This window comes from Lineus longissimus, chromosome 4 (genome assembly GCF_910592395.1).
Source record: "Lineus longissimus chromosome 4, tnLinLong1.2, whole genome shotgun sequence".
Lineage (NCBI taxonomy): Eukaryota > Metazoa > Nemertea > Pilidiophora > Heteronemertea > Lineidae > Lineus > Lineus longissimus.
In genome coordinates, this window is record NC_088311.1 from 9,109,608 (window position 1) to 9,129,761 (window position 20,154).

Here is a 20,154-nt window from a genome sequence, read left to right on the forward strand (position 1 = left end):
GAAACATTCTCTTTAACCATGGAGAAAGTGCAGGGTTTGAACATACATACAGTCCAAATTACAATTGACATCCATCCGTCAGTGACGCGCGATGCACGCTCGAGTTGTGCGCCAATGACACGCTTATCTCCGTCGACCTACGCGCGACCTTCACGCAGTGGGTAGCGCGTCAATGAGGCACCACTGACAAGCCAATGATGGGATGTTATTTGTGACTTGGACTGTACACTGTAGACATGCATGCATGTACAAGTGCACCTGACACCAAGTTGACCGTATGTTGACTTTTCTTACCTCGCTTTTGCTTTGTGCGCTTGCTTGTGGTGTAATTCCGCCATCTTGCAGCCCCTTGCTTCACGTTCGCGATCAGGTTGATAGCATTGCCATGGTACTGAGCTTTCTCCGCCGCCTTTTGAAACTTGTTGAGGATGTCAGATCTACACGGATAGATAGAGAAATGTCAACATGTGGCATGTCAGTTACTACATCAATGGGACGTATACATTTTCAAACATGATTGAACATGCTTTCAACATATAGGCCTACACATGTCTCTGAACTAGTATTATACAAGGCCTACGAAAACTGCAAAAACCTAACCTTTTCAAGACAATTTGAGGCCAATATGATTGCTATTACCTAACAATCTAGACAGCAATTTACAACATGTACTTGTGTGGCGGAAAAGTCGGGGGGGGGGGGGGGGTTCAGTCGGATATCAACAATGGCACTGGTAGCCAGGACAATTGCAGAATTAGCATACACATAACTGTGAGATTTCACCATACTTATGTCAATTTGTTCAGAATGCATTTAGCAGCTGATCCATCTAAACTCTTCAAGTGTAGTCTGATCTCACCCACATCTACACTAACCCAACACTTACGCATTATTTTGTTTTTCCAGATCAAGGAGATCTTTCTCACCATAGGCTGGATTCTCATAATAGCTGTAGTTTGGGTTGAATTTCTTATCCGCATCGTCATCAAGAGGAGTGACTTTCTTTCTACGATGTTTCTTCTCATGTTTGTCTGAACTCATCTTTTCATGTTTAACTGTAAAACAACAACTGAATTAGCATCTTAACTTCTAAAATACAATATATTGCCAATGCAATAATACATCCACATCCAGTGGGTGCTGAGTATTGCTACCTCCAAGTGAGATTATCAACAAGCTAGAGAGATAACCAAACAAACACTTTTTCTATCATCTAAATAGCATTCCGCGATAATGACGTCACTGCAGCTGCTGCCCTCTATTTCCCCATCGCTGAATTACAGGCAATGTCGGACAAACATGCGGTTTCCTAATGGATTTAGGCTTTCTAACTAGGGCAGTTAGATTCAATCTGGCACATGTCCGAGTGTTGGAAATACTACATAATTGTTCTGAATATTTCTCTCTCTGACTCTATGGTATCATTCATGCTAAAAACAATGCAGGGTCAAAGATAATTGACTTTGAAATAAGCTCAAATGCGTAGAAATAAGTGTCGATGTCCGACTGTCACGTGACTAAAACGTCATCAATATCTTATTCAAATGACCTTGTGAGCTATAAATAGTAATGTTGCGGAATGCTATTGCCTAGATAAGCCTTATTCAGATAGTGTATCTGTGGCGCCATCTTCACATTCACACGAACTCATTTGCCGGCCAAACAGGTCAAGACACTCCTTTTTTAAAAAGCCTACCCGCATGCAATACCAACTCACGAAATAATGTGTTAAAGGCCTTGGACCTTAGTTTTTGGCTTACGCCACTGACATTATCAGTAGGCCTACTCGCTCGACGAGTTAAGAACCATTTTTTAGGCTGGGCTCTTCATTAATTACAACTCTATTTCTAAAACTTTGAACACACTGTCCTTACACCCTCTCCTACAGTCCAAATCAAAATTGACATCTCTTAGATCCCACGTAATACATGTGACTGAAGCGTGTCACTTGTACGTCATTTGCAGGTAAGTTTGTTGCATGTTACTATTAATTGTTACTGACGCGAAGCAGGAAGGATGACAATTGTGCCTTGGACAGTCAAAGCAAGAATGCCAACCTTTACTCCAAGTGTACGTAGTCATACACCTGTACACTACACTGAGTCACTGTACAGCTAGCAACAATGTAAATGCTTATTTGAATATGCGCTCGAAAATCACTGCTTTTCGCAGAAACAAGGAGGTCAACAGTCAAATAATAACCTTTGATTGATCTGCATCATTGCACAATACTATTTTAGGACGATGTAGGGCGAAACAGCCCACGAAATAAGTCGAAACAGAAAAGGGAAATATAAATCAATCGAGAATTTCACCCAAAGACGGCCATGTTGTTTTTTTTAGTTATGCATTGTGCAAAGCATGTAGTTTCGTTGCTATGTAAGTAAGAGACGTTATTTTGATTGGCTTACAGATTGCCCTTATGTTCCCGCCAGAATGATGGCGCGTATTATGAATCGAGTAATGACCGGTGCGGCAGGAGAAACGAACGTTAACCCCTTATTTCCTCAGGATGTGACCGGTGTGGCATTGCGCAGCCGCTTTATTAGCGTTTTTATATTCCCAATCACTGTGTCCACACGAAGAGATAAAGTAAGCCGATAAGACACTCTAATTGTTTAAACCAGGGAGTGAAAACAGAGAGCGATGTTATTGGTCTTTTGGTCCGGTGGAGAGTGAGGGGGGGGGGGGGGGGGCAATAGGCTCTTTGGAGGGCAGAACCCTATTATGAAGGTGCTATATAGTTGGATGCCTTGGCCCAAAAGGTGCCTTAGCGTAGGGTACCGGGTGTTATAGGAAAGGGGTACTATGAATAGGGGTGCCATAGGCAATAGGGTGCTATCAGTGCCTTGGGGTGCTGTGTGGGAAGGACGGATATCTTAGGGAAGGGGTGCTATGGATAGGGTGCCATAGCGCAGCAAAAAGGGTGCTACACCATATGGTGCTATTTGGAAAGTAGTTGTGATTTAGATGCATGGCGAGATTACCTCGGATGACGTTTCCAGGAAATCCTTCCTCGATCCGGGCCCAGCCTAAGAATGCCCTCGGGAATTGTGGTGCGGATTCTCAAGGGTGACCTATAGGTAATCAGTCAAGCAGATGATCTTGGTCTAGACACGCGACCATAGCAACGATTGGGCCTATATAGCATTCACGCATGACAAGATAATGACAGTGGCGATATAGACCATCTCAACATATCTTATTGACAGATATATGCATGTAGTCCTTACATGTATATGTAATATCATACTAGTAGCTCTTCTTTTGGACATCACTCATTATAAGTACATGTAGGATAAAGGCCTTCATGGTTTTACTATCGACCGTTCTGAGGGGTAGAGTTTACGGGATACCAGCAAATTTGATTGTGGATGTTATCTGAAACGTTCTGTGAGTTTTCAGCTTATCTTATCCATTGTGTAGTGTCCTATCAAAATTACCTGAATGTCTTCATGAAGTTACGAGCAGAGTGCTGGGTACCCGGCTATATCAGGTGATGTTTCACTTTCCTTTTTCGCATTCATTCAAACTATAGTTCTAGCAAAGCATCCAGCGAAGGCCGATAGTTGGTCAGGGCTGTCCTCGTCTCATGGCTTGTCCCCAAACCTGTAGGATGATCCATTGTCGTCTGGCCAGATGTTTAGGCTTCACGGATCGGGACAATCTTGTAGAAAGATGAGTTTAGGCAGTTCTGGTGAATTTCGTTTAAGAGCCTTCTTGGCACGCATTAGATTGGGTGTTAAAGGGGGACCATAGGCAGGAGCCAGGTAGGTCACGTAAAGTTATCAAACGTCGCCGATAGAGGCCTCTCCTAAAACTGTTACATCAGCCCTGTACATAGGAAACTGTACATTTATTTTGCATTCCCTATTACAGACAAATGATTATTACATCCACAACATGAGCAACCACGTTGAATTTAAGCATCATGAGAAAAAGAACAGGGTCCATCCCCATGACAAGACCATTGGCATGGATGAGGAAGAAGATCTTGATAAAGAAAATGATAATAAGGAAACTGAGTGAGTGGTGAGAAAAACGGAATTTTTAGCAGTGGTGAAGTGGGACCTTAGTGATCAAAATAGCTGTAAACCGACATCATACATTGCATGGTGAAATTGTGGCATACGGTTAAATTTTAATAGCGCAATATGTTTCAAGTCAATCTGTTAATGACTTCCGACTTAATCAAATAACATTTTAGTTACATTTGTTGTAACTCGGCACATTTTCAATTAAGAAGTTCTAAAAGTTCGTTTTTACGATTTTTTTCCGGCAGAACTGATTCCCGTGAGAAGGCGAAATCTCGAAAGGGCATTGCTAGTGCCATTCGTAAGGTCTCATCAGTGAATATTATGTGGAAAAGATATTTCGCAAAAGGAGTACACGGAAAGAAAGGTTAGCCTTCATTCTCCCTAATTATTCGAGGTTTAAAACCATTATTGAAAGGGGTTTTTCATTATCGCCGAGAAAACTCTATTTTATTTGTGTTGGCCAAAACACATTGTCAGTGTTTTTTTTGAAAGTTCAATACCTATTATCATTTATTTCTTAGAGCGTTATACATGTATCATGATATTAAACAGTGTAGGCATAGGCCTACAGTACTGTTCCTCAACAAAAACGTTTATGTCCATTGAAAACTGATTTGATAAAAATCTGTGCAAAAATGATTGCTTTTTTTACGTTCACACTTAGGAAGGTTGGGTGTCCTTATGTCTCGACTGCGGCTAAGTCTTATCCACAAAATTACGGGCATCTTGATTCCTACCTTAAAGTGACTGGTTGCTAAAACCAAGTATAATCTACATGTACACATTACATGTACCTGTTAAGACTAATAATACATTATTTGTTGCCCGCTCTCGTACATTTAAAAGAATTCAAGTCGAGTCATACACTGTCTCACTGACTGTCGTGTCCTTAAGCAAAGCCCGCTCACACTCATAGGCCCCAATTCCCGTTGTTCTACTGTCTTATCAAAGGGTTATCAGGGCAAATCGTGATAACATCGATCCCCACGAAACAGATTTCATAGGGGTCGATAGGTTTAAACCAAGCGAAGTCAATCAAACGTATGATTGTAAAGCCGGAAAGAATAATTGTAGTAAACATGGCGTAAATTGCCGTAAACCTATCGTCTGCAGGTGAGAGTCAAGCCAGAGATGGCCCTGCTCACCAAGGATCGGGACTGGGTGATCTTGACGAAAACTTCACACCATCTGACCTAACACCTGCACAGAGGAGACAAGTTGTTGAGGCAACCTGGAAACTTCATGATTATTTCAAAACATTAGGCAAGCAGAGGTCGGAAGAAGAAAACAGCCAACGTATTCGAGTAAATTTCGATCTGATTGAACATGATTTTGGATCAGGCGCTCGAATTGACTGGCCAGACCAAACAGGACAGACCATAATTCATGAGGTAAGAACAGTTCCGGCCAAAATGTATTCAGGTTACAGCAAAAATATTTTTTGTTTTTTTATAACATGTTTAACTGGCTTTGGAAAGCACATCATGATTCAACTGACGCGTCAAATGATATACTTCCCGAGTAGGGCCGAAAATGCTCGTGATGTGCATTTTGATCCTCTGCTGAATATATGCATGCAAGTACTTGCTCTGTTTTTCAGGCAGTGCGGGCGTGGTCTGTAGATGTTGTCATGTATCTTCTAGATAAGGCTGGAAATCCAAAGATCCTCGACACCCCTGACAAATTTGGCCGGACTCCGCTCCATGTGGCTGCTATTGTCAATAACGTTAGGGTTGCGAAATTTCTCTTGGATAACGGGGGTAAATATTGTAACCTCTTTCGACTCATCGCGCGTCATGCGCTTAATGTCCTGTAGCCAAATCCTGATAGCCCAATATCCTCTTACTGCATGAAGAATTAAAACAACGAAAAATTACTATTATCCAACTCGCAGACCATTTCCAGCTCTCATTCGTAAGGTTTCCGCTTGGCAGAGGTGTCAGCAAGGGGAGATTATACTGATATTTAGGGTTTTGAATCAAAGAAAATGAAAGTGTACAACGATTAGTGGATGACCCCTTATGGAAAATCTCTCTGCAGCCAACAAGGAAGCGCGCACCAATGAGGAGTTGCAGACACCAGCCCATTACGCTGCCAAGTACGATTCCTATGACGTGATGAAAACCCTAATCAAGGCCGAATGCGAGTACAAGGAGGTGGCAGACTATAAGGGGAGGACACCCCTGCAGTTAGCGGCCGAGAATGGTTGGTACATGTACATTTTCACAGTTCGCATAATTCTTCAAGAGACTGATGGGTCTATATCTGTATCCATAATAGCGTAGTCCGGATTTCTTAAAGGGATGTAGTTTTTCCAGGATAAGGACATTTTGAATAAAATAATTAGATTTTCGCGGTCAAAATTCCAAGAAGAGGGTTGTACTCCCCCCCCCCTGTTTTCGCGTTCATGATTTTTTTTAGTTTCGGGAAATTCCGGAAAAAATAAAACATTCACGATGTTCAGTATTTTTTGCAGATTACGATATTTACTGTTTTTCCAATAAAAGGTTTTCTTTGCGATTTCTAATTGGGATTGGGGCTATTCGCGAAATCCGCCAAAAGTAATCTTCAGAGTGAAAATTTGGCAATTTACAGTAGCGGTGTGCACGGGTCAGCCAAAACCTCTAGTATAGTGTTTCCCTACAGTTTTTAAATTATCTTTCAGGAGTAAGCCACATGGTGTCGCTGATGTTGGAACTGAATGCTCCAGTCAATGTGCACGACGATCAGGGACAATTGGCAATAGTTCTCATCATGAAGAACACAAGATCGTTGGTAATTTTCATTTATTCTAAATCTCCCTTTCGGAGGTAAAGGCATTTGACTCAAACGATAGACAAACCGGAGGTTGGCCATTTCTGCTATGACCTGCGCATTTTGTTTGTTCTTTTTTCTACAACCACAGCCTCGCGTAACTTAACACCTTGGACGGTGATTGGACAACTGTTCGTTTACAACCACAACATCCCAGGTGATTGGACAACTGTTCCTTGGCCACTTTTTTGTCTGGCCACATCTCATACAGCACTCAAAACCTCCAATCAAAAGGTTTCAACACAGGCTTGCTTCTCATTCAGGCGCGAGATGCAATGGATCAGTTCATCAAACGAGATTCCATTCGCAGACAACAGACAGTTAACGTGAATTACATGGTGCCAAAACCTATTGGTAAGTACCGTCTGATGAGGCCGGTTCTAAAGTAACTGATTCTTCTTTGGTTTCTTCTACTTCTTGTTCTGTTCAGAGTTTCGTAACCGTCACTTCCTTGTCGGTCGTGCGCCGCAACAAAGTCGTCTGTTTTCTGAAGGTCCTTTTTTAAAACTATACATGTATGAGTCAAATTGTAGAGGAAAGTCTGATATTGAAGTTTGCACAAAGTCAGAGTCTAGAATAAAAGATAGTCTTCAGTACATGTATGTAATCTATCAAACCCGCTACCCTTTTATATTTCAGAGAAAACCGAAAACCCTTCATTTGCACAGTCTCCTGTAAGTATACTGCAGTCATCGAGTATTTTTTACACTGAAAGAATGTATTGGGTGGGCCACAAAAAACGAGAAAACAAATAATGATTATGTGTGAAGAAGTGAGCGAACTGCAGTTTTTCATAACTGTATTCTTCTATTCTCAGATTTTGAAACAGATGTCAATGTTTACAATATTTGATTTATGGACCTCAGGTTTTAGTAAATATGACAAAGATCCATATCATAATACGTTTGTAATATGACAGGTACAGCCTTTGTACTATTTGTAATATACTATATTCCAAATTTGTACGCCTTTTTGTGGACCACCCGATAGTCCAGTAACTGAACCGACAGCAAAGAGCCAGCGTATCTAACGTATTACCGTACATGAAATGATTACCTAAATCCTGTTTCTTTACACAGCCTGCAATGAATTTACGAAAGAACCTATGAAATTTGACCCCTGCGTCATAATTTAGTCAACTGCAGCTATTTTGATTTTATTGTGTTGATTATCCATGTAATATAAATGTGGTTTAGATAAAAATGGCACATTTTGTAGCATCATGACTTAACGTGACAAAAATATTCTCAAATTTTCTTCTCATTTCAATTAGCTTGAAGTAATCACAACCAACATGTTCTATGACTTGGTGACCCATGACATAATAAAGGCAATCATAAGCATCAAATGGAAACATTTCGGAAAGTAGGTCATTATTTTCACTTGACACCTGTAGTGTAACACACCTAGCAGTTATGTCTAAACTCAACATATTTGCTCTTATGATAGATACGTCTGATTCGAGAATAACGAATTCTTGGTATCTGCAATATACTAATATCGAGTTCCAAATTCCCAAATTCGCCATCATCTATCCCTGGATGGGCCCATGGATAGAACGCTGATGATAAAGCACCGGCATAGATCCATGGGTGGACGCTTTTGCCCTTGACATAATACAACATTATCGGTCTCACGCCGCCTTCACGTCAAGTAGAATGACATAATACACCTACATGTAGCCTAACATTTTCTTCTTCTTCATTTAGTAGTTACAACGTTTCATGCCGAAATAGCACAGAAGCTGGGTTGATCATCAGCTGTCTTTACATGTATACATGTACATGTAACTCCTCAAAAAAGACGAAACAATATCGATACTGCCAGCAGTTTATGACCGTTTTTTTAACTGCCGCTTCTGCGTATATACTGCACATTAGGATTTATAGTAGATCCCCTCTTACCGGACACCACTCTATTAAGGACACCCTCTCCAGTAAGCACACTTGTTTCGGTCCCAAATTGGTTGTCACCAATCATTTTAACCTCTCTGATTAGAACAACTCCCTATTAAGGACATCATTTGCCAGTCCTGAGGGTGTCCTTTGATAGAGAGGTTCTACTCTAGACTGCCAGCATTGGCAACTGGCAGTTATATGTAACTCCCCCTCTCCTGCTTATACTGAACCTAGAGTTCTTTAAAATTTCTTTTCCCGATTCTAGGTGTGGTGCAGTGGGTAACCTCATCTTACACCTCCTCTTCATCGTGGTTTGGACTGTCCTGGGTGTGTATCCTGACTGGACAATCCGATACAAATACAACTTCCCTCATGATGCCTGGAGGGTCTGCCTTTGGGTGAGTTAGGGCCGGTGTAATATATGTGAGTGTTTCCCGTGTGTGAGTGTTTCCCCTCATTGTTTGGGAACGCTCAAAAATTGATTGACAAGTTTTTCTGTGTATCCCCCCTATTGAAAAGTCGTGGTCTCTCTAGCTGCCTATTGTTTGGAAACACTGACACATGGGGAACAACCACAGATGTTACACCGGGTATCTAAAAGTTGGGGTGATTAGACTAGTTTGCAGCATAACGATCCATCAACTCTGCCATGGATTACATACTCCAGTATATCGACTGCTGGTTGTCTTGCGTACGTAAGCAGATGATGGTCCAGTCTCCAGCATACGCCTGCAGGCTAGGGAGGTGCATGTTGTACTGAAAATTATGCGTATAATACACACTATATGATAAGTCCCTAATAGTGCGGCTAACCCCCGCTTCCCAATCTATCAAAATCGACTTTTTCCTGCCGAACGTTGTCTTGTTCTATGTATGATATTTCACCATCTTTAACATGTGCATGTATTGCAGGTTGTTGCTGTCACCCTAACCGTATATGAAATTGTTTGTGAGATCATCGAATATAAGAAGTCGAAATCCAAACTAAATGTAAGTTGCGTCAAATTTTGAATACATGTACATGTACAATGTAGAAATAATTCCTTTTTTAGCAATTGTGTTCTAAGGTTCTTCTGACGTTTGGTCGAGAAAAAATTAGACATTTTGTGGATATGATAATAGACTGTCCATTGCTGCAGTGGTAATAAAGTGACATCCCCTAGCCGTAATCAGTCCTTCGCGATAGCCCAAGGCCACTTTGGCTTGTCGTCGGCACATCGTCACAGTCGCGTTTCACCGAGGGGTTCGAAGCTTTTGCAGAGATTGGATCCTACTGTTGAGGTTTTCACTGACGGTTTGTGTGCCCATGTCCTGAAGACAAGGACAGTGTCACTCGTAGTGTCATCTTTTATAAGGTCAGTCACTCTGAGATAATGTCGGGTCGACACACTATATGTATATACACGTACTCTAGTCTCACCGATGTAAGACCGTGTCTGAATATTTAAGAAACTGCAGATGGTAAATGCACATGGTCATGACATTAGCTTGCAACACCAAGTCAGCCGATGGTCATGACGTCATGTTCCGGGTTGACCTCTGTCATGTCGAGTCTGTGTCGCGGATTTTGTGGTAATCGATCAGCGAGTGGTCTTAGATCGGCGAAACTAGAGTATTGCATATAAAATTCATGTTTAGAATGCGCTGCAGATACACTTGTACAATCCACGAATTCAAAGTGTTTCACCTAAAACTAATTTTAGTTCTCATACATCAATGCCATTTTTGCAGAACTGGAAAAAATGGAAGAAGACGCAGCTAAGTCGAGATATGAATTTCTGTCATCCACAATGGCCAATGGAGGAGAAATTCTTGAAGAAGAAGTTGTGCAGCATTGACCGTGAAAAGATGGTGTACCTGAAAGACTGCTGGTGGTAAATTGAAGTAGCCCGTCTTGTATGCGCCAAGTAGTCCAACTTCCACTCGTTATCATTTATTTTCTGATATATACAATACAAACATTAGAAAATACAATGTTCTTTATTTTAACCGCCCGGCTTTCACACTAATGGTATGTACGCATAGTAAAGTTGATTTTTTATATAAATTGATTTTCAGAAAAACTTGTTTTGATAGGAGTTACTTTTTTCTCTTTTACATGTATGACCCATTTAAAACTTTTTGAACACGGTGGCTATAATGAGCATTCCCACGGCCCGCGTCCAACAGTCAGACAATTTTATAGATGGCATGTCCTCAACCCGCGTCACGTGACTATGGTAGATTATCATGGGAAAAGCGTATAATTTAGAAATTTACAATCATGGCATCAAAAGGAAATGTATGCATCTGGTAATTTTGATTAAAGGGCAGTCACTAAACATTTTTTTAACTTAAGGATTGGCTTGCCGTCATTTGGGTGACTAACCAAACATCTATCTATTGTCTACTTCATGCCAGATACACCTTAAGTTTCTTCTTCTTCAGGAATGTTCTGGACTGGATCTGTTACATTTTCCTCACGACTTGCATCCTGACTCACCTTACAGACGTCCTACTGCCCGTGCACTCCGTCACTCTTGCCCGTGCGCACATCCGAATTATGGTCGTCACGCTAATACTCGTCTGGCTGAGACTGATGAAATATGCTCGCGCTTTTGCGGCACTGGGTATTAACAGTTTTGATAAATATCAGTTATTTATGCTCTCGGCAATTTTAGTGTAATCTAGGCTTGTGAAAAGGCACCGGACTTGGTCAATTTCATTATAAAACCATCTTCACCACTGTGTAAGGTTATGCTATCCACAACGCCTCCGTATACAAGACGTTGGTCATATCGCGAGTAAGTTTTAAACATTCCAGTAAATTTTACATCGGAGCAAGTGTGCGGCTTTGTTGCATGAGCTACTAGTATTTGCCTTGCGATGGCCATGTTTGTTCATCAACAAGTTTCTTTGGCGTCTTTTAAGTACTCTCCTCTGTCTCTAATTGATAATGCGTAGGAAAAGGGCTTAACCAACCAACCATTTGTGCCACACTGTAAAAACTACCATCAGCCTCCTCTTTATATAGACCAACAACCACTATGAATCAGTGCACTAATCAAATGCCCCTGGCATTAGTTGCATGCTTGTTGCTATAAGACGAATGAATCTTCTTATTTATTCGAAGATGTCACTCACAGACTCCCTTCGTGTACTGATTGATTTAAGATTTGCGTGTTTATGCTATCTTTTTCCTCGTCACTTTTTTGATAATTTCACCTTCAGGGCCTTTCATCGTTATCCTCGGTCAAATGATTGATGACTTCGCCAAGTTCTTCTTCCTGTACTTTGTCTTCTACGTCCCTTACTGTAAGTTCTTACATTTGTACAAATAATTTGATTCTTTCAATGTAAAAACAATCATGTTAAATGTGTGAAATAAGTAATTTGACGCCGACTTATTTTGCCTCCCTATTAATAAAATATTAGAGAGCCCTACACTGAAACAACCCGACCTCTATTGGTGTAACTGCAAAGCTGGCACGTTCGACATTCTGGTTTTCATACCATACATGTGTTATCGAGTTCGGCATCTAGACTCAAGGTATGGAACCCGTGGCGGAGAGAATTGAAACCGGAGAGGAGGGTCCATACCAAACTCTCGAGGCTGAGGCCAAAATAAATTTCGAAATCCCAAACCGTAGGCGAGGATTGGACGAAACCTCTTTTGGGACACTTCAAGGTTTTGGCATTTCAACGCCACTGATATGGCACATGGTTCAAATTTAATTAAATTCTGAAACGCTTCCAAAGCAAATAATAATCATAGCACATGGTAACTTTACTTGGTCAAGTTTCCAAGACCCTTTGCACTCAGAACACGAGGCTAATGGGGCTTTCCCCTACGAAATGATAATTGGATACCAAGGAGTTTAAGAATACTGGGCATAAACGCATATCGACGACACTTTGACAGTTCCCCTATGCATTTACTTTCAATCGCCGCAGTTCTTTCTAGTACCTTTTTGTGATGTCGTAAAACGCATTTGAAATATGTCTCTCGGCGAAATATTCAAGAATCTCTCGACTAACCTTTTTTTGCACTATCTCATCAGTGGCTGGATTCTGGATGATCTTCGGCGGAGTGAAAATCAAGGACAAGTACGTGGAGAGTCCACCTACTGGCAATACGACTTTTGTCGCCACAACACAGGTGTTACAAGGCTTCGACAACCTGCACAAGCTACTCTTCAGCTTATTCAGATTGACACTGGTGGATGATTACCCATACGAAGTAAGCTACGAGATACAACCTTCGCGTGTTCAAACGATGTAAATTCTAGTGTTTTAACCTTAAGATGCGAGATGATCAAACTATGCAAATTCTAGTGTTTTAACCTTAAGCTGCGAGATGATCAAACTATGCAAATTCTAGTGTTTTAACCTTTGTTTTTGTGGGGAAATATCAAGGGCAACCTTGAGAGACCCGGTGTAAAAGTAAAAAGTGTCCCCCTGGAAAAAGTGTCCGGCCCTATTGTATTCTGCAATATGGTTCTATAGAGACCCTGACAGTCAATAGCTCAGAGATTGAAGCGCATAATAGAATCCTTTGTTCCCGGACATTTTATCCTAGGACATTTTAAACTTCTACACCGGCGCCTGAGTAGCTTAAATATTACTTTCTAATATCAAAGAAATATGGAACTGTGAAATTCTAGCCAGCACGATGTATATTCTGTCCTACTATTGTTTAGTTTGATGAAGGGTTTGAAGTCAAATTTTCCGTTTTGAAATTTCAGGAGATGAATGAAGTTGACCCAATCATGTCAGATTTACTCGTCGCCACGTGGTTTGCCTTAACAACGATCATTTGCATCAATCTCTTCATTGCCTTGCTTGCTGACACTTTCCAAAGGTATGATCGATCATTTTGGTCTGTGGGATACATTGCATGTATCTGTTACCTGTAGATAGTTCCGGGATATTTCTGTGCTGCATATACATTTGGAAATCCAACCACCTGGCGTCGATATTTGATACAGGGAAGAAGTCATCCAATCAGATTCAATGGAGAAATTTTGATACATGCATAGTACACGTTTAAATTTGTATACAGTAGTAGTCCAGTAAATATAGGGGTCTACCTGGAACAAATTGCAACAGAAGGTTTCTTTGCTGGAAGTTTCTGTATGGACCCCACTAAACATTCCTCTTTGAGTACATGTATCGCCTTAAATGAGTTAAATGAACCAAAGTTTACTTCTTATTTGTGTTCTCCTGATATGAGTCCATGGCTTAAATTTGTATGGAGTAAATTCAAATTTGTCAGCATAAATTTACTTCTCACCTATGATCTCCTGAAACAAGCCCTTTGCTCGATTTTTAAAGTGTCGTTTCCGTTTCATTAGAGTCTACGACAACGCCCAAGCCAATGGGCTGATGTTAAAGGCAATCACCATCATGGAAATTGAGGGCAGTCTGCCGAAGAAACAACTGAAGAAACACATTGATTTCATCCATCAAGACGTGGAGCCAGAGGATTATGTTGAGGATGTGAGCAAAGGAGAGTCTGATCTAAAGAAGGTTGCATTTCAAGTCAAGGTGAGCCCAAAAACACGATGTTCTCGTAGACTAGACCCAATAATGATCAATTATCACTGATCCATTCAGTGCAGCTTTGCTCGATGTCGTAAAGACATACATTTTATACGAATGACCATAAATAGACGAGCAGCTCTTTTTCTAAGATCACCTTGTTTTTTAACTTATATCTTCGTCCATATATGGAGTTATCTATTATCTCTTTATCTACATTGTAAACAAATTTTACTGATTTTTTTCTCAATGTACAAAGAGTAAAAAATCAGTAAAATTTGTTTTACTGAATTTTTTTTCATTGTACAACGAGAAAAAATCAGTAAAATTTGTTAACTGTATTTTGTTTTAATTACAGCAAGAATTGGAAGAAATGAGGGAGTGGTTTACTGAGAAGTTCGGACCCGTGCAACACGCCCCAGATTTGGTAGGGGCCAATACAGCTACTTTTGATGTCGGACTTGCAATTAAATGGAGAGTTCTTCCCGGTGTCAGTCCCTATGACATACATGTACATTTAAACTACCGAGGCAGCGCAATCGTAATCCTACAGCACTCTCTTTTTTGGTTGGGACGAGGCTGATCCACCAAGTCTTGCAAAAACCATGCAGTAACACGATTTCAGCCTTCCTAACCCATGCACTTCGCTGCAGGTAACAAAATGTGTGTCCCCACATCAGAATATTTCCACAATCAATGTAAGTATTAAGTTTTTTCTACAATTTCATATACCTTCTGTCATTTCTTATATTCGTTAGAGTGGTACTTTTACCCCACAAGACCTGAGGACAAGCATGCAGCGCCGAGGCAGCACCCAACAGAATGAGATGAGCCATCTGAGGGGAGAGATCCTGGGGATAAAGCAGGACATGGCTAGCCTGAAGGGGTTGTTACAGGAACTAATGGGCATACAGCAAAGTAGGTTTCTTTATACATGCAAAGGTATACGGATAGTCGTTTCAGTAGTTAGATTCAGTAGTTTGCCCCGGGTTTATGCTACATGTATCACCATCAGTGTTCATCGTAGCTCATGTTTTCTGTAGTGGGCCAATTGATCAAGACTCCTTTCAAAATATCACCAGACCTATCCACAAACCATTATTTTTGAAGCGGTAATTGCTTTTTAATCAAAAGAATACGAGACCAGCGGGCTAAAAAATTCTACCACAAGAAGCTTACCACCTGACTAAAAGAAAATTTTGTGAAGAACACTGGTCAAGATAACTGCGTAATGATGAACCCCGGTCATAGTTGGTCCTTATCGCGACACCCGTAATTTCACCAAACCAAATTTTATCAAGTCATTTTTTGAATCAATATTTTGCAAGCTCTTTATATGTGTAGTATCGCCACTATGCAACAATCAACTAATTTCATTTTAATAGGAGGAGGAGGAGGAGGAGAATGGGGAAGAGGACAAGACGGAAATGACGGCGGAGTGCCAAATGATGTCCCAGCTACCGGTATTAGCAGTGGTGTTCCAGCTGGCAGAGACGTCCTCGACGGCGAAGATGATGACAATACCATCCCGTACACAAAACGATCTTTATCGTTGATACCACTATATGACGAAGATGAATATGACACAATGAGGGATATGGAAAAAAGGTATTTTTAACGACGTTTCACATTGCTTTTAAATCAATTCACCTTTGCACACAGCGTATCCTCGATCTCGAAATTCATGTACGGGGATGCGATTCTGAATTTGCAATACGATGATCGTTAAGGTGATACAATAAATTCCTAAATATATGTTACCTAATTTTTCTTCAATGTATGGATGTATTTCAGACACGTGTCAAGGAGGAGAAAAAAGAAGCAGAAGCGTAGTAGACATCCTGATGATGTCGAAGACCCCCGAGGTAAGCATAGGGTCCAGTTCGACGGTCAATATAAACGCCAACGGTCATTTCTGCAACACTAAACAGGTGCGTAGTAAGCGGCGGGGGGGGGGGGCAAGGAGGCAGACCCTCAGAAAAAAACGTTTTTTCGACCGTGATTTTGGCCCACAAATTTCAAAAACTTCAAATTTAAAAAAACGGTTTGTTTTGTTGGCGACATCCCAGTAGCGCTATGTCTTTCAAGTCTTAGACAACAGAATGCCATAAAGCAAAACGGTTTTTTCTTGCTAAAATCGGGTCTAAAATAACAAATATAGAAGGACTTTAAAGAAAAACTGTGCACGACATGACACAGCATAAGTGGGTGGAAAAGACCAGTCACAATAACCACGGTTGGAACGGCAACCTCTAATTAAATTATTCAGCGTTGTGCCGACCCATTCGGTAGGATTCAACAAACTCCGTTTCTTCAATGTTGACCTCTGTAGCCGATTACCTCAATTAACAAGGTCGGAGTTTTTTCGCCACTAAAACCTTTTCACAGTCATGTTTCATGTTAAAATGAGATAGGTCTCCTGCTTTAATAATGACATGTGAAATAGTCCATTCAAATCTTTTACAGCTTTAACCATCCCTCGAACTTCACCGACCGTTGAAGTGGATTCATTTGGCTTCATGGAACCTCCTCCCCAGCAAATAGTCCAACTTCAACCAACTCCTGAACCCGAGGTATGACAGAATCAAAATTGTTCCAAAATTAAATAAGTGTTCATTTTTATACTATCAGTATGGTCGGCTCCAAATTCAAAATTCACCAGACAAAAAATACTGGAGCGTGTCATAATTGCATAATGTTTGTGTGAATTCCACTTCACTGCTACCCCCCCCCCCCCCTCCCCCCCCAATCGACTGGTCATTTTAGCTAACTCTGTTGTTTATTGCAAAAGCGGTTTTTCCTTTTCAGATTCCCGACTCAACAGATGCATAGGTTCACGAGAAAGGGCATTTTGAGATTTTGAGATTTTTTCTAAAGGGGACTACAGGTACCAAAATGTCCGATTAAATCCTGGTCCAGCATGGCCTTTGTATCTTGGATTGGTGAAACTATAGAGTAATGATTGCGAAACGAGAGTAATTATGTTCGTTACAATAAATTGTGCTTGCAATGCTGTGATAATTTTCTTTACCCGGTGTGCAAGGGATAGTAGTCCTAGGGCTGATAGTCCGTGTAACAATAGCCCGCATTGCTAAATGTTTTGGTTAGGGTTAGCGGTACAATAGATCATGCTGCTTAATTGATCAAATACAATGCTACCGGACTATGACTCCAGGGGGACTATATCCGCTGTCACACCGGTATATGTTCATCAATAATAATACTATACCCACTTTTATTTTTCGATTCAGGTCAATAGTCAATTAAATGTATTTCATCGGTATTATCGTTATGTATATTGGATTTTGTGTGTAAAATCATTAACATTAATGTAGCTGGTGAAGCATTTTAATACGCCATCCCTGGAAAAAATGTCATACCATATTGTTTGTCAGTACGGTTCGAGAAGAGAGACCAAAACTATTCAGTATTTGGATTTCTTTTCTCCGGTAAAATCTAACCAAGGACAACTTTTTCTATATCGTTCCACATTATGTGTGAAGTCCATTGTATCTCGTCGTACATTAATAAATTATATTTATATTCAAATGAATTATATTTCAAATAAGTTTATTTGGAAGACTGGAGAGAAACAAGCACTCTGTCTTCCCGAGGCAGTCCATTTCATCACCCTAAATCATACTGGGACGAGGCCGGTCCTCTGCGTCCGGAGTGCATCTGTCTTCCAGCCTCCCCTAAACAATGTGGGGGAAGGACCGAGATATATGCGGAGATTGTCCTGTACCAAGGAACATTGCACTGTCGTGGTCGGGTAAAACATACTGATCTTTTCTCACTTTTAACACTGCTTTGCCTTCCATTTGCATTTATTGCAGACCATCATAGGGTGAAATATTAAAATGAAAGTAAAAATTAAGACATCTTGTTAATACTAGTAGTACTTTGAAGTAACAGAAAGAAATTACTGCACAAAATAAACAGATAAGCCATTTGTATTATTAAATTTTCTCAACAGTGTAGAATCTCCTTTTGTGAGAGTCCCCGCTCCGGTGGAGCTGAAATGTTGGCCAAAACCTTGGCTCTGCCTCAGTTTTGGTCTACATTTTAGCTCCGGTTTTGGTGAGACAGCCAATACCGACAGTGAGGTATCAATTCCTTAAAAATAATATTTTACATTGCTTTAAACAATTCATAATACAGTCGAGACGCACACCCCTGATCAAAGCTCGAAGTCTTTTCACAGAGTTGGAATAACGTTTTAGGTTTTCTGGAAGAAATTTTTTTGAGGGAAAAATCCCTAAAAAAACTCAAAAGACCAAGAAGGGTGACAAAATTATAATATGGCCAAGAAAAAGCCCAGGGAAGCCTTTTTTCTGACTCTTGGCTTTGGCGTATCAGATGGATACCGTTCCTATCTCCAGAGCCAAGAAAATATCACCATATGGAATGAATGAAATCAGCCCTTCTTTCTGGAAGTTGGTAAAACCTTGACGCAGATTTTGGACGCTGGACGCTGAACGCTAAGTTTTGCATCATTGGATTGCATCACCTGCATTCAATAAATCTCGCCTCCAGTCATATGAATTGCCCATTTCCTTACAAGAAATGGCCATTTTGTTAGTTCATACTTACCTATGGAACACTTTTGCATGTTACTCCATTTGGGCTCAAACACAAGAGTATCCCTTTAATTTTCTAAAGGGAGAACTGAGTTAACAGCTCGGCCGCCAGGCGGCGCCCTGACCGATCCCGCGAGATCGCGCCGATCTCATGCCGCCATATTTAGTCTTTTATCTTGAGCGTTAATAAAGAGTATGTCCCGTTTGTGGGGACGGCGGGAGGGCCGTGTTCCATAGGTAAGTATGAACTAACAAAATGGCCATTTCTTGTAAGGAAATGGGCATTTTGTGTCATTCAAACTTACCTATGGAACACTTTTGCATCGAATCCCAGCAACCTATTGGAGGTGGGAAACGAGGACTTACCTAAGGCTGAGCTGTTGTTCCATCCAGGAGGCACCACCGGCATATTAGCTAAGGAGGACCGCCAGGGGAAAGAAATGGGGAGAACCGGAGGACCGGTATTTTGATCTCGACGCAAGGGCCCAACGCGCCGCGTAGCGGCAAAAAAGCGAAGCTGGCGAAACATTTATAACGGGTCACCGTCACTTATTATTGGACTTATAGCGCATTTACGGGGTTGCAACTATTTTGCTTTATAGTGTCACCAGGAAAGAAAAGCATGCGACCTAACGCCGATCTATTTGTATAAAGTGATAATTGGAAGGTATATAGTAGGAAATATCAATAAAATAATCATTCCATTTCGTCTTTTGAGGGCATTTTTGATTGTAAAAAATATATGTGTACGTCACCGTAGTCTCTGCAATGATAATTTTATCAGAGCAGTCTCGCGCAAGTAGAAGTTCTTTACCTGTTAGTTCTTCACTTATTAGTCTCAACGTCTGGCGCAAAGCCAGACGTTTTCCATTACGATTTCACTACGATGTTTGACAAGAAGGAGCAGTGCGCGAGATATGCTAATGAGCAGACTTCCCTCGCTTGAGTTTCTGAAGAATGTTCCATATCGCGCGAAGCTCATCACTACTGATTATGACAGGCGTGCAACGGTAGGTATCTGCTCCCCAACTTCCACCCTAATACGGTACAATAAGTTACCATTTGATGGGAATGGGACAATGCCCTCACTGTGTATGGAGTCATAGGGATAAGAAGACATTATTCATTAGTGTTGGTACAAGTGATTTTGCCCAAAAAGCATGCGCATTCAAAAAACAAAATATGCAAGGTATCACGTACATGACCATGACGACGTGCAGAAAGTGCACTGGCCAGTGCATACCCTATGGCTATGTACTAGCAAACATGGTAAACATGAACAACATCATTATTCATCGGCAGTTC

General features: G+C 40.9%; 2 protein-coding genes across 6 annotated transcripts in view; one reads left to right on the forward strand and one right to left on the reverse strand.

Moving 5' to 3' along the window:
* LOC135485916 (transient receptor potential cation channel subfamily A member 1-like) overlaps positions 1-2,341 on the reverse strand; it is a 30,174-nt gene extending 27,833 nt beyond the window's left edge. For all 4 annotated transcript variants that reach the window (XM_064768303.1, XM_064768299.1, XM_064768302.1 and 1 more), the window contains exons 1-3: positions 2,203-2,341; positions 887-1,055; positions 295-437 (exon numbers count right to left, since the gene is read on the reverse strand). In XM_064768303.1, the coding sequence (XP_064624373.1) occupies positions 295-437; positions 887-1,041 (298 nt within the window). In that variant the 5' untranslated portion in view covers positions 1,042-1,055; positions 2,203-2,341. The remainder of the gene's footprint in view (positions 1-294; positions 438-886; positions 1,056-2,202) is intronic.
* Positions 2,342-3,189: 848 nt separating this feature from the next.
* LOC135486578 (uncharacterized) lies at positions 3,190-18,488 on the forward strand. 2 transcript variants are annotated; one of them, XM_064769488.1, is made up of 24 exons: positions 3,190-3,393; positions 3,880-4,025; positions 4,283-4,401; positions 5,151-5,428; positions 5,638-5,797; positions 6,078-6,242; positions 6,703-6,812; positions 7,115-7,205; positions 7,491-7,525; positions 8,125-8,216; positions 9,015-9,147; positions 9,662-9,739; positions 10,481-10,623; positions 11,177-11,358; positions 11,960-12,043; positions 12,790-12,968; positions 13,474-13,589; positions 14,083-14,275; positions 14,628-14,696; positions 15,028-15,187; positions 15,655-15,877; positions 16,064-16,134; positions 16,736-16,842; positions 17,078-18,488. In XM_064769488.1, the coding sequence occupies exons 2-24, from the start codon at positions 3,904-3,906 to the stop codon at positions 17,099-17,101; spliced, it is 2,934 nt and encodes a 977-aa protein (XP_064625558.1). In that variant the 5' UTR covers positions 3,190-3,393; positions 3,880-3,903; the 3' UTR covers positions 17,102-18,488. The 2 variants fall into 2 exon arrangements, with proteins under 2 accessions (XP_064625558.1, XP_064625559.1); XM_064769489.1 differs by having other exon boundaries at positions 15,658-15,877.
* Positions 18,489-20,154: the final 1,666 nt, after the last annotated feature.

Excerpts from the sequence above, each read along its gene's own strand:
- LOC135486578 (XM_064769488.1), top strand. The coding sequence starts at position 3,904 with ATGAGCAACCACGTTGAATTTAAGCATCATGAGAAAAAGAACAGGGTC. Across the intron at positions 5,429-5,637 it reads GACAGACCATAATTCATGAG|GCAGTGCGGGCGTGGTCTGT; the intron begins GTAAGAACAGTT and ends TCTGTTTTTCAG. Across the intron at positions 7,206-7,490 it reads CATGGTGCCAAAACCTATTG|AGAAAACCGAAAACCCTTCA; the intron begins GTAAGTACCGTC and ends TTTATATTTCAG.